General features: G+C 37.5%; 1 protein-coding gene across 1 annotated transcript in view; it reads right to left on the bottom strand.

The window, feature by feature from the left end:
- Positions 1-3,727: 3,727 nt before the first annotated feature.
- The window catches only part of LOC128544927 (deleted in malignant brain tumors 1 protein-like), a 69,197-nt gene continuing 58,361 nt past the window's right edge, over positions 3,728-14,563 (bottom strand). Inside the window, exons 8-12 of the mRNA XM_053515240.1 lie at positions 10,797-11,111; positions 5,227-5,580; positions 4,840-5,010; positions 3,999-4,298; positions 3,728-3,870 (exon numbers count right to left, since the gene is read on the bottom strand). Of these exons, the coding sequence (XP_053371215.1) occupies positions 3,728-3,870; positions 3,999-4,298; positions 4,840-5,010; positions 5,227-5,580; positions 10,797-11,111 (1,283 nt within the window). The remainder of the gene's footprint in view (positions 3,871-3,998; positions 4,299-4,839; positions 5,011-5,226; positions 5,581-10,796; positions 11,112-14,563) is intronic.

Genomic DNA, 14,563 nt, shown 5'->3' on the forward strand with positions numbered 1-14,563 from the left:
ACAGATGCAAGCCGCGGTTAAACTCCAAAGAAGAAGAAAAAGAAGAAGAACAGTTTGTTAAGAAGACAAAAGTTTGGCGGGCGTGTGGAAACGGTAAACAGGGATTAATTCCCATCTTTCTAAATAGAATAGAAATACTGAACATTAAACATCGCTAAACAGCAGGTGACATTTGTCACGTTATTTTGGTTTAAGCTATTTCTTGTATTTTTAATCACACCTAAAATACCGACGGTTATATGCGCGTGCTTAATCTGCTGTTTGGTTCTGGTCTGTTCTCATAAGTTGTAAAGCGAGAGAAACAAAGTATAAATGTTGCTCATTTGCTAAATTGAGTATCATGAATTTTAATTGAATCTATCTCTGTATTTTTTGACAGCAGTTTGCGACTGAAAAGTGTCCTGTCTGCATCTGACTTCAGGAGTTTCCTGACCAACCGTCTCTAACGGTCATATTTACAGTATGTGTGTGCGTGCGTGCGCGTGTGTGTGTGTGTGTGTGAGGCTAGAGTAAGTGGAGACTCTTGCTTTCAGCCCCTCCTGTCTCCCTTTCCTCATCTAACACATTAAAACTTTCTTCTCTCGTTTAAACACACTCACACACACATTAACGGAAAAACTGTTGTTCTGTTCTAAATTATTAAAGCTTCTCCGCTTTTTTATATGTACACTTTTTTTATACACTGTTTTATTTAAAAAAAAAAGCAATAAACATCGCTAATGACACTCGTGTGAGCGCAAACTAACAGAATCACTGCTGTAAAGTAAAACAAACTAACAAATGACCCAGCACCTCACCTCTGAAAAGATTTGCGACAGAGTTTCTTCGGAGAGCAGAGTGTGTGTCTTTTGCCTTCATTTCTGTGCGCATGTGTGTGTGTTTGTGAATGAGGGTTTCACACACACACACACACACACACAGCCAGCCGGCACAGTGTCTAATAACGCTCGCGCGCGCGCACACACACACACACACGCACACACCACGATGCGGAAGAAAATAGATTTTTAACCTCTGTATTGAGAATTTCTTTTGCCTTACTCCCGCGCACACACGTGTGTTATAAGAAACAGTACACACGCTGTACACACGCGCTTCCGAACACATAATAAAATGTTTCACACATACGTAGTCACAGTGTTATAGTGAACAGTACACGCGTGCACAGACGTTGATTATACCAGTAAGAGACAAGCACTAAGACCCAGCAGGGCAGACGATTCCGCAGCGCAAGAGAGAGAAAAACTGTTGGCTCAGTTGTGATCACGTGACGCTCGGCGTCTAAACAAGAAGCGCATGCGTGAAAAATGATACTCGGTTCTCGTAAACCAAGAAAATGCTCGTTTTTCAAGTTAAATTTATTAAAAATCTTTGCTCGTCTTGCAGAACACTCGTAAACTGCGTTACTCATAATCCGAGGTTCCACTGTATTTTGCTTTGAAGAATTTTGGCACTAATATACATCCATAGAACACTGCCAGTCAACAGTTTCTATTTCCCTAGTCTTTCTTTTTATGTTTTAAAATAATAATGAATGTATCCAAGATGTGCTGTTGATTTTGAGACGTGTCTGCTAATCAAGATCTGTAATGCCTTCATAACGGCTCTAATCTGAAGAACTGATTTCTGAAGCTGGTAACTCTAAGAGAACTTCTTCTCTGCAGCAGAGGTAACGTTTTGGTCTTGCTTTCCTGGAAAGGTCTTCACGAGAGCCAGTTTCATCATGGAGCTTGTTGGGTTTTGCAAATGCACTTGACACAATACTGTTCTTGCAAGAACTGTTTTAGAACAGCTGACCTTTGAGTCTTAAAATAACAACTGACTTTCTGTTGATACTTACTTACCCAATGCCATAATTATTATTTCATAGCTATAAAATACTTTTTACTTATACTTTAAGTCTATAAAACCCATGTTACTGGAGGCAAAAACAGTCATTTCAAAAGTGGTGTTTTAATGATGATAGTGGATTATTTATTTAGTTAGTTTGTTAGTTAGCTACATACTTATGTCAGAAAATCATGCGATTTTAACAATGGTTAAATGTTTTGTTTTATGTCCATTACATACTCTACAGTATATTTTTATATAATAAAGAACAATAGAGGTAACATAAAGCAAATATGATGAGACAGTAACACAGCAAAATACAAATTGTGAAAAGGTTGTAAGGAGAACAGCATAAAGCAGACATTTTGTTGCATTTTACTCACTGGCTTTGCTTAAGGAATAAACGCACCCATTTTTTTATTCATCTTTAATAATTGTTTCACTATAAATTAGGAATTTTACCATTTTGGGGTAAATTAGATTATTACACTTTTATTTATTAAAATTTGCAAAATGTTGCTGCCAAAAATCTGGAAATTATTAATAAAAATTTTTATATTAAGACAAATTATAGTTTTATAGAAAATAAATATTTGCATAATGTTTGGTTTAAAAATGTTAAATTTTTGCCACAAAATCCCAAAATGACATTTATAAAACTGATTAAATATTACAGAAATATAAGAATGCATATAGCTATGTAGCATCTACAGTGCCATGAAAAAATATTTGTTGATTTTTCTGGTATTCCCTTTTTTTTTTTTTTTTGCAATTTTGTCACACTATAAATGATTGAGATTATCAAACAAATTTTAATACTACACAAAGATAACCCAAGTAGTTACAAAATGCCGTTTTTTAAGCTGTCCAAATCTACCTGACCCTATATGAAAAAGTAATATTATAATTGTAATATAATAAAATAAGTAATAGTGCCCCAAAATCTAATTACTGGGTGCCACCCCTGGCAGCAACAACCACAATCAATCACATTTTCAATAACTGGCAATGAGTCTATCACATCGCTGTGGAGAAATTTTGTTTTACTCTTCTTTCAATATTGTTTTAATTGAGCCAAGAGTTTGCAAACATGAATGGCTTGTTTAAGGTCACCTTCAACATAAAAAAAAGTTAAATGTCTATAGTTTTAGACTATAGACTATATTGTTCTTTTCTTATTTATTTTTTTACAATACCTATAATTTCAATTTAGAAGTAAGTAATTTTGGATAAGTAAATTTGGATAAAATCAGTAAGACATTTCATAAACTTAGTTGGAGCTATTACATTAACACCACCACCAGTTTTAATTCTTTAGCTCTCTACAGTACACTTATATTACACAGACTATCCTCTTCATCATTGCCCATGTCATGCTTTTGTTCTTCAGCATCAACGTGCATCTGGTCAATGTAGAAAGTCGGCCGAATCCTCCATTTGGTCCAAAATGGTTTCTTTTTCATAATCAGCTTTGTCATCCATCTCAGTCTCTCTAAAGAAACTTTCATATGTGTTTCTGGCACCTACAAATTAATTAGTGTTAAATATATTTATGCTATAGAGACAGATATATTCACTTAAACATAGTACATAATAGAATAGAATAATAACACAAGTACTAAATACAACTATCTGTGTTTAACCTGTTGTGTTGTGCTGTTAATCTATCTATCTATCTATCTATCTATCTATCTTTCTATCTATCTATCTATCTATCTATCTATCTATCTATCTATCTGTGTTAGGTTGTTACTACAGAAACCATAGCATATTACAATAAGTAACCATACAGTAATTTAAAAAATAGCTACTATAAAATCAGTCAGCTTTAACAGTTGTGTACAAAACAAAAGTATATTAGTTACATCTTTAAAGGGTGAAACATTTATGACTTTTGCTACTCACACTGTGTGTTCTTGCTATTGACACGAAATGTCTGTCCTTTTTGTGTCTTCACAAAGTACATAATGACTGGAACTAAGATGAGAAGCAGTCCTACTGTCACTCCAACACCAATGTAGGGAGCCAGGTGCTGAGATGCTGATAGAGAAATCGAAATCATCATCATAATCATCTAATCATAATCATCATCATCATCATCATCATCATCATCAATATTGTCAGAACTTTGACTGCAGAACATACAAAATAATTCATTTATACTTTACCTTTTACAGTGATGAACAGGGGTTTACTGACAGTGGAGGTAAAGGTGCGTGCAGACACGTTGACTTTATAAGTACAGCTGTAGTTTCCCTGATGGACAGAATCTGCCTTAGAAAAAAGGAAGACAGCTGCATGTTTAATAGTTGATTGAGTCTTGATGAGATTGGATCCACTGAGCTCCAAGTTGAAGGAACCTCCTGGATACTGAGGTTCAGTGGAGCAGATGATGGAGAAGCTGTAGCCTCTTGTTACTTCTGGTCCATCAGCATTACTGAAGGAGATACTTGGTTGCTGCAAATTTACTAGAAAACAACGGACATGGTTCGTCGGGAATTTCAAACATAAAAGCCTGCCAATGTGAGTCTGTCTGAATGAAAAAATTACAAAGATAGAATACAATCAACATTGCAAAAATTGTGAAATGGATCCAAGATGGCGGGGCAGCATGAGCACACAGCAGCGGCTCTAGTGACAAATTGGTGCTTATCACCACAAAGTATTGGAATGTGTCATGTCAAGTTATCACTTTTGTTTGCACATTTGCACTTTGTTTTTTTTTTTGTTTTGTTTTGTTTTTTTTGTATAGGACTTGGATAGTTTTCTGTTGATTTAAAAATGTCAACCTGTCTTGTCTCAGCTAGTCAACTAATTAGGTTTCTTAATTAGCTAGTTAGTTTTGTTAAAGTATGCTATTTATTTATATTGTATGTAGCACCTTGGTCCTGAAAAAACTTTGTTTCGTTTCACTTTGTATCAAACTGTATATGGTTGAAATGACAAAAAAAAAAAGCTTAATTAACTTGTCTTGGTACTGGGAACAGATATCCAGAAAATGTCTCTTACCCACAGTGATGGTAATGGAGCTGCTCCTGGATGATGTGGAGTTACTTTCCCTGTATGTGTAGTCACAGGTGTACTGGCCCTGGTGTGATTCATCTACAGTCAGAGTAAATGTTGTTGTAGTCTCTGCAGTTTGCTTCTTTATTAATGTCCCAGCTTTATACAAGCTGAAATCTACAGAGATGCATGTTGGGCTGGGTGTGGAACATCTGAACTGAAGGACTTCTCCAGGTGAGACCACAGAGTTTGGGGAGATCCGAGTCAGTGTGGGACTCTGCAAATCTTATAATAATAATAATAATAATAATAATAATAACTGTACATTTTTGTATTACTATTGTAAAAGTAGTAAAGTAGTGCCTAAGAAGAAGAAGAGGAAGAAAAGCTTACTTGAGCACACGACCCCTGAATCTTCATGATGTCCACAGTCCTCTATTCCAAATCCTCTGTGTGAGCACTGATCTATGGAGCTCTCAGTTCCAGTACACCGAACATCATCCAGCCAGGTTGGTTCACTTCCCTGACCAAAGCGGGCATTATAAGGAGCGCTGACTGCTTTACCACATCCAAGCTGTCGACACACCACCTTTGCATCCTTTAAGTCCCAGGAATGATCACACACTGTTCCCCAACGTCTATTGTACTGGATCTCAACTCGACCACAACAGTTACTCGTACCATTCACCAGCCTGATCTGATTTAGTCCTGATTTATTACAGAAAAAAACACTAATGACTCCTAGACCTTAAAAATACACAAAAAATTAACACCACAAGTAGAAAAGTACTGTATGTCCTTCAAACAAATCTTGTGTTCTTGAGAATTGTCATTTTTGTTCCCTCCAAATGATGATTTAGTTAAAATAATCAAACTTTAATATAAGTGCAGGCCATATGGGCATTGGTGTCAGCCGGAGGCTTCTCATTTGCCCTGCAGAATGTGGAGTTTGATTAACAGGCGATACCCCAAACCAATATATTAAATAGAGTGTTGTTATTTGAAAAATGGTTACAGGTTATATTTGTATTCAGCCCCCTTTATTCTAATACCTTAAACAAAGCTGTTCTGTGAAGTCTCAGTTGTTTGTTAGCAAACATTAGTGAACAAACAGCAAAATGAAGCATGAGGAACACACCAGACAGGTCAGGGATAAAGTTGTGGAGAAGTTTAACACTAGAAGCGCCGCGCCAGTGTCACCTACTTATAACGCGGTTCAGCGGTCATTTGACCGCCTATTGTTTTGAATGGGAAGCTGTTGCTGACACACAATGATCGCTAGATGGCGCTTTCACCCAAAGCAAATAATTTAGCTCCAAGATCAACTTGCACTTGACAATGCGCCATTCTTTCCCGCGTTGATAATCAGCGGTATCTTTTTTTCATATTCAACTGAGAAAACCTACTACAGAGTCTCTAAGGGGACAAAGGAAGAGGGAAAAACGGCAGAAAAAAAAACAAGTCATGTTTTGCATTATAACCCAAAGTTTTTGGCATGACATTTTTCTGCGGTTTTTTTTTCCTCCTTTGTCCATCTAGGGGCTTCGTACTATAACAAAAAGGAAAGCTCTACCTAATTTTATATCGTATGGAGAAAATGTATTCGTTTTTTCATTCTATTCGAAGCTTCTGAACGTCTCGGATGGAGCAGGAGCAGCGATTTAGTTCTGAACTCGATTCCGTGAAATTATCGCTAAAACAATATTAAATTTGTATAAATCAGATCTACACACAGCAGATAATAAACTATGCTATGTCATAACCGAAGCAAACACCACGATCATGCCTTGTTTCGTTCAGTATTGCTAGGCAACGGACCATGCGCCTAATCGGCGGGAACGTGGTTCACTTTGCCGCGGTGTATTATAAACCTGCGGAATGTTTCACTGCTTATGTTCATGTAATAAAAGCGAGGGAAATGTGGAAGTAATGTGTGGCCACTTAATGAGAACTAAATCAAAGATTTCGGTAACTACACTAAGTGTAACATCTGCATAGTGACACTAAAACGCTGAACAACTTTACTTTTCCGTAACACCTTCCAACCACCTCTCATAGTCTATTGTAAGTTTTAGTGATTTGGCAAAAACTAATTATCACTACATAAGTACCCCAACACCATTGATCATGAGTTTCAGCTGAAACTAATTCTATAATGTAGATGTACATTCCAAATGTATAAAGATGCATGATATATATATATATATATATATATATATATATATATATGTGTGTATGTGTGTGTGTGTGTGTGGCTCTATTTAGGGGCAGTGCCCCCTCAACTAAATGTCTGCACATGTTAATATTAATTATATATATAAACTGCATATATGGAATAAAACCTGAGATAGTTACATATACACAATGAATGACGCATAGATAGTTGGCGCGATTCCTTGCGCCATCTGCTGAAAGAAATAAGAATCGCAGGTTGGAAAAGGCAGGAAACGGCATGACCGGCGCGCAGCTGTCAGCGATTTCACGTAAATAAGAGCAAAATAGCTTTATACTGGCTTTTACTAGTTTTTTTTTTTTAAATGTAAGCATACAGGGTGATTAAGCTCACAGAACTAGGAAAAGTCATGAAAGGAGGGTCCTGGAATTTGATCGAGTGTGAAGTATTATTTTTTTTTACCCCCTTGCGGTCAAATGATCGCTGCTCTGGGCTTCTAGTGTTAAAGCAGGGTTAGGTAATCAAAAATATCCCAAGCTTTAAACATCTCTCTGTTTAATCTATCATCTGAAAAGAGTATGGCACAACTGCAAACCTACCAAGACATGGCTGTCCACCTTAAAGGAGAGGGGAGCATTAATCAGAGATGCAGCCAAGAGGCCCATTGTAACTCTGGAGGAGCTCCAGAGAACCACAGCTCAGGTGGGAGAATCTGTCCACAGGACAACTATACTGTAAGTCATGCACTCCACAAATTTGGCCTTTTGGAAAAGTGGCAAAAAGAAAGCTATTGTTGAAAGAAAGCCATAAGAAGTCCTGTTTACAGTTTGTGATAAGCAATGTGGAAAAGGTGCTCTGGTCAGATAAAACCAAAATGTAACTTTTTGGCCTAAATGCAAAACTAACATTTACATTTATGTTTAGGAATTTGGCAGACACTCTTATCCAGAGCGACTTGCAAAATGTGCTTTGAAGTTTCCGTCAGTGAATAGATACTTACATAGGGTTTCTACATTACTAACTGTGTGTAAGTGCCATCAGTTAAACACAGTTTTTTTTGTTTTTTTTTTTGAATGGGGAGGTGGTCAGAGTTTATGGAAAGATGTATGGAGCCAAATACAGGGCAGTCTTAGACGAAGCCCTGTTAGAATCTGAAAAAGACTTGAGACTGGGGTGAAGGTTCACCTTAAAGCAGAGCAGGGACCCTATACATACAGCCAGAGCTACAATGGAATAGTTTAGATCAAAGAATATTGATGTGTTAAAATGCCGCAGTCAAATTCAGAAATAAATCTTTGACAAGACTTGAAAAAGACTGTTCCATCTAATCTCACTGAGATCTTGAACTCTAGATGTACAAAGCTGGTAGAGACACCCCCAGAAAGACTTGAAGCTTTAATTGCAGCAAAAAGTGGGTCCACAAAGTACCGCCTAAAGATGGCTAAATACAAATTTACACCACACTTTTTAGATATTTATTTGTAAAAAAAAAAAAGAAAATGAAAAGTCTGTAGCCTAGTATAAGAACGCAGAAGCGACGCAGGCAGCGGTGGCTTCTTTCTTTAATTTACATTAGTTGCGTTTCGATCGACCTGAAGTACCCTGCGAAGTATACTACACAGGGTGTTCAGCCATGTTAAGTGTGATTCCAAACCGCAGGAAACAAAAATGTTCTGTTCAAAGGGAACAACAGGTCTTCACTTCACCGGAAAAGGGAATAAAAAAATTCACATAATTCCCATATTCATTGTGTCTCGCTGGAGCTTGAAAAAGTATTTATTTATTTATTATCGTTATTATCGAGGATGAGATCATATTAAAAGGACACAAAAATTTTACATTTTATTTAATCAAGAAATCGTTAGTATTATATTGGCTAGTAATCTGTAAGAAATCTGTACATCTTTAATTAATTATTATTATTAATCAATAATTTATTTAGTTATTAGAAGTAATAGACTTTTCAATATTATGTTTTATAATGATATCAGTTTTTGTTTTAATCAATTTTCAATATTTAATGTCCGTAGTGTTAAATTTCAAGGTTAATATGCCCGTGGGTGTACATAAGCAACACTAGTTCCGGGCCGGGAGCTAATAGTTGTACTTATGTTTGGTTAGTCAGTGTAGTTAGGGGGCATCCTTCGCCCAGACTTTGTTTTTGTTTTGTTTATTAGATTACATTGTTTGCCACGTAAAAGTTAGAAAGTGTTATGTTTTATTTATTTATTTGCTTTATGCTCCACTCGCGGCTCCCATTGTTGAATTTGCTATTTGAATCTTTTGTATATTTTTGTAAATATTATTTCTTTCTTTAACTGAACTTTTGGTTTCCACTGTAACTATGGAGCAATTGCATGTATTGTTGTAAATTTTTTACTAAAGTATGCTAACACTCGCAAATTTCGAGTTAGCCTCATTCTTACACACAGTTCACTCTCCTGGCTGATATCAGTAACAGCCTTTATTATATTAATATTTCTTTTTTTTTCTATTTTCCCCAGACATCAAAAGCAAGAATAATAAGTTAATAGGAAACTGTAACATAATTGCGTGCTCATCCTAAAAAGTTCACCTTTTTCTCTACTTGGGGAGGTACTCTTTGAATTCACATTTTAAATTAAGTGACTCATGTGCCGTCCTGATGCAAATGCAGCTTGCAGGTAGATAACATGACTTAAGCAGAGTTCCTGTTTTAGTAAGAAGTACGTCAATATGAATTAGCATATTATTATTATTATTGACCATGGCATTTAATTTGCAAAGAATCTCTAATGGAAAGTAATCGAGAAATGTAGAAAAGATGACTTGTTTATAATAGCTACCCACTAACAGATTCCTGTTTTAAAGCAATCCTTAAAAAAACAAATTAAAGCCGAAGTGATCGAAGATCGGCTACAGTATGTGAATTGGGAATTTTAAAATTAACTAATGAGACTGATCCGAATACTGACTTCTTTGAGTTGGCCTAAAGACGTCTGGTCACTGCTACTTCAATGCAAATCAGTTAGCAAGGCTTTAGAAGTGTATTTTATATTAAAATTGGAAGATGGTTTGAAATATGATGTAGTTAAATAGGCCATATTCAGAGCATATACATTAGTTCCGGAGGCCTACAGGCATGTTTTTGTAATCGCAGTTTCGTATTATTATAATCAATGGAGTTTTTAACTCTTATAACTGTGGTGTTTTATTCTATCCAATCAAAAGTCCCGCTTTGAATTAAACACACTCTTATATATCTTACTTATGACCTACGGTGATCGGCAAGCATGATAAAGGCTGGAGTTAATAAGTCTTTGCTGCATCTGCTCTGGTTGCTATAGTATTCTTGCATGTATGCTAATCGCACTTTCATTGGTTGGCAACAACAATCATATTATCCTGTAGTACACTGTGCAAAAGCAAAAGTACTTTAGATTGGTTAAAGCTCAATGCATGGATAAAGGATATACTCAAGTTCTGTCACTGTTCACGAGCCATAGCAAACAGTCAACTTTAAGCTTCAGGAACAAAATGTTATAACTCCTCTGTCATGTTTTCTCAGTCACTGGTGAGTGTTGACTCTGCTGCTTGACAAAGATTATCAGTAAATGTTCAAACTATCTGCATCCTGGTTGTCTTTGAATTCTGCTCTGTCTACACACACAAACTGCTCAAGTAGTTTTAATAACAAGCTAAATAATTGTGTAATCTGTTGTTTTTTATTTACATTCCAATAAAATTATTTTGGTAAATATAAAAAAAATCACATTAATGATAAGGTCATAATTGAAAAGTTTTTTTGTACCTGAGCAAGTAACACCAGCATCTTCACCATGGTTACAGTTGTGGGAACCAAATTCAGTATGAGTGCACTGTGTGATGGAGCTTTCACTTCCAGAACAGCGAACATCATCCATCCATATTGGGCCACTTCCCTGACCAAAGGCAGCACTTCGATTTGCGCTGACAGCAGTACCACATTCAAGCTGTCTACACACCACCTGTGCATCATTCATGTCCCAGTCATCATCACACACTGTTCCCCACTGGTTATTATGATAGACTTCCACTCTACCAGAGCAGGAGTTACTGCCACCAGCGAGTCGTATGTTAGAGCCATCTAAAACAAACATCAAAATATGTGGTGATATTAGAAAGGAGATGTAGGAGGTACCTTTTAACAGTTGGTAGGTAAAGTGTCAGTTCTTAGACAGTTCTTGACAACTGCAATACTGGGTCATTTACCCTCAGAACACCTAGTCTGCTTTTTGTTTTCTCTCTTTCTCTCTCTCTGTGTGTGTGTGTGTGTGTGTGTGTGTGTGTGTATGCATATTTTATGTGTATATATATATATACGGAGTTGTATACATAAGGGATCGCTCTTCAACCGCCCACTAATGGTAGGAGTATGTGATGGCGAGAGCATGGTTTGGTTTAATGCCGGTATGTGAAGGATGTAAATATCATGCAGGTGGATAAAAACTCACACTCGATGAGAATTTGCTTAATTATTAAATGTCTCTTTGCATAAGGAGCATTAACTGAGCAATCAGAGTGAGAAAAGAGAGAATACCACTTGCAGCTCCACCACATATATGTTCTTTACCAAACGCCAAATAAACAAAGGAATACAATTTTGACTCACAACTGTCACCAGTGTCTATTGTCCTTCCCTCAATTTGTCCTGTTACAGTCACATTTATTACAGAAGAGTTTGGCAGGTTTGTCGCTGTTGTCACAGGTATCCAGCTTGCTGTTAACAAGTGGAAAATCAGAGCATTTTTTGACAAATCTTGACAATTTATAGCAAAATGTTAGATGCAGTAGTCCCTTTGTGACAGTTGAAAGGTAAATCTTTGAGTACATTTTAATATTTCATAGCTAATATATAGTCAATTTATAAAGGATGTTAGCATGTAATGTCAAAGAGTTGAACAACAAAGAACCATCAAGAATCCAAATTTTGGACAATTCAGCAGACTCTAGACAAACATGTGGGAAAGTCCTCCATATTTCTGATGAAATACTTTACATTCTTTTTGTAGGTAATAATTTATTTCTAGTGTGTTTCATGATATACTGTGTGCATGAAAACAGAGTGTTTTCTTTTTTCTTTTACCTCGACACGCTGCACTATCAATAAACACATTCCATAGTATAATTTTCCTGTCTTCCACAATAAACATTAAACATCTCACTGAGCACTTACTTGTGTGTTTCATTGAGGGGTTTCCCTGGATCCAGGCAGGACAAGCAGAATACAGGCTGAGCATTGAGCAGACAAAAGGGGGTCTACCAAAATTCAAGAAATCCTTACCCGGTCTGTAATACCTCTAATCAGGTGAGTGCTGTTTTTTTATTTGTCTCAATAAGGATAGAGCAAGCATGCTCCCTGGTTTTTGGTATCTGGACCATATACGGGGGAGGTTTGTCTTGTGGCTTTTACGCCTGTTTAGTCGCTTCTGAAAAGTTCCTTGAACTGAAGCAATGTGGAAGCTGTATTCTGTTGCCCGCTCTTTGTTGTTGTCTTTGTTAAGCTCTTTTGTTGTCTTTGATGAGCTCTTTTGTTGTCTTTGTTGAAGTATTGTGTGTTGTTTGTTGAAGATATTGTTTCTTTCTGTCACGGGTTAATTCACTTTTTTAAAATGGGTAATAAGAACACAACTACTTATCCAAAGCCGGACACAGAAGAGGTTTTGTGTGACTGGATGAATAGGTGTGGACTCACTTACTTTACCACACCATGGCTCAATAATTTATCAGGGTGGACTGAAGCACAATCTAAATTTTTTAACTATCCACACAGAGGTACTTTTAAGCCTGAATATCTAGCCTCTGCTTACTCTCAGATGTATATGAGGGTATGGGTGATCCAGGTTGGGATTATCCCTACATGGGTTCATGTTACCAAAAATTCATCGTGTGTTTGTGGGCAGTGGTGGCTCAGAGGGCTATGGCACTGAGTTACCGACTGGAAGATCGGCGGTTCAATCCCCAGCTCCACTAGGTTGCCACTGTTGGGCCCTTGAGCAAGGCTTTTAACCCTATCTGCTCCAGGAGTGCTGTATCATGGCTGACCCTGCGCTCTGACCCCAGTTACGCTGGGATATGTGAAGAAGGAATTTCACTGTGCTGTAATGTATATGTGACAACTTAAAACTTACTTTGACATAAAAGAAACTAAAATACAGAGGGAAAAGATTCCAAAGGTCACATCCGAAATTAAATTCAAGCCGCCTGTTCACTCAACCTTTTCGATCCCTCCTCAATATCATGCTGACATAGTAACATCAGCATCTAACCGACCTATTATTGAGAAAATCTCCCCTGTACCCACAAACGCATGCTCACCTCCATCGCTGAGGAAGCGAGGGGAGCCTCGCTGGAAGGGTGTTACTCAGGAAAGGGAAAGACTCCCAAGAGGGTGTAGGGACAAACTCCTGACAGCCTACTTTTGGATGATCCCGAGGATACTGATGGTGAGGATGATGATAACCTGGACCGTGAAGGTCCGGATGAGAGGTCTCGTCCTAAACCTCGACAAGAAAACACTGCGTTTGTTTTCTCCATGGGACCAAAGGGTTCAAAAATCCTTTCACCATCCGTAACACACTGAAGGACATTATTCATTTGCTCCCTTCGCCCAACAAACCTTTGCATTTTGTTGATATGCTGATAAAGACTTCTAGGCACTGTCAGCTCGTGTGTGCGGATTACCACTTTATTTTGCACATATTTGATTATCACTTTATTATTAATTTTGGGAAATGGGTATGATGATGCTGAATTGATAATAACTGTAAAATGCTTAGACCCTAAAACAGACAAATGGGTTGTAGTGGTGAAACAAGAAGAAGTAGAAGGGGGGGACGACGGAAAAAAAAGGAATAAGACTTACTTTGGGGTAATTCTAATGAGGCTATGAAATTCTTAAAAGATGAGCTAACTACTTATCTTCTCGCATGTCAACAAGCTAGTCAGAATGTGTCACAGGTAACTAACCCAAAGTCTTCCCTCTTGGCTCTTGACGAAGGCGGTCGCATCTGCTCTCCCTCCCTTATCTCTCCCCGCTTGCTTCTCTTGTCTGTCTTGTGAATACTATTCAGAGACTCTCTTCGTCTTGCTCTTGAAAATAAAAAGGAATATGGATTTGATCAAGTGGTCTCTGAATGCAATTGACACGATCTTCTCGACGAGAAGTGTGGGTTCTGGGGAACCTACTTGTCCTGCTGGGACGTTTGCTGCTGGATACACGATGGACGGTTGGGAGAAGTGGCGCATTGTGTGCCTGGCCGCACTGTCTCTGGAGGATGTTGAAGATATCTACCTATTCGGAACTCCGATAACAGGGATTCTGCTGATTGGATTAGGTGGGATACTTGGATATCGGAAAATTTTAAAAGCAGTCAGTCTCAACCCCAAGAGACTGGCTGGCTGGGAAATAGTGATGACGAGAGCTGTCAGTAATCAGACTGTGGTTCTGGACCGCAAATTGGATAACATCTTGGTGAGACTAGCAGCTATGCAACGTGATTTGGACAGACCGGGAGACCAGTGATGGACATTAAATAT

Source organism: Clarias gariepinus, chromosome 16, assembly GCF_024256425.1.
Source record: "Clarias gariepinus isolate MV-2021 ecotype Netherlands chromosome 16, CGAR_prim_01v2, whole genome shotgun sequence".
Classification (NCBI taxonomy): Eukaryota; Metazoa; Chordata; class Actinopteri; order Siluriformes; family Clariidae; genus Clarias; species Clarias gariepinus.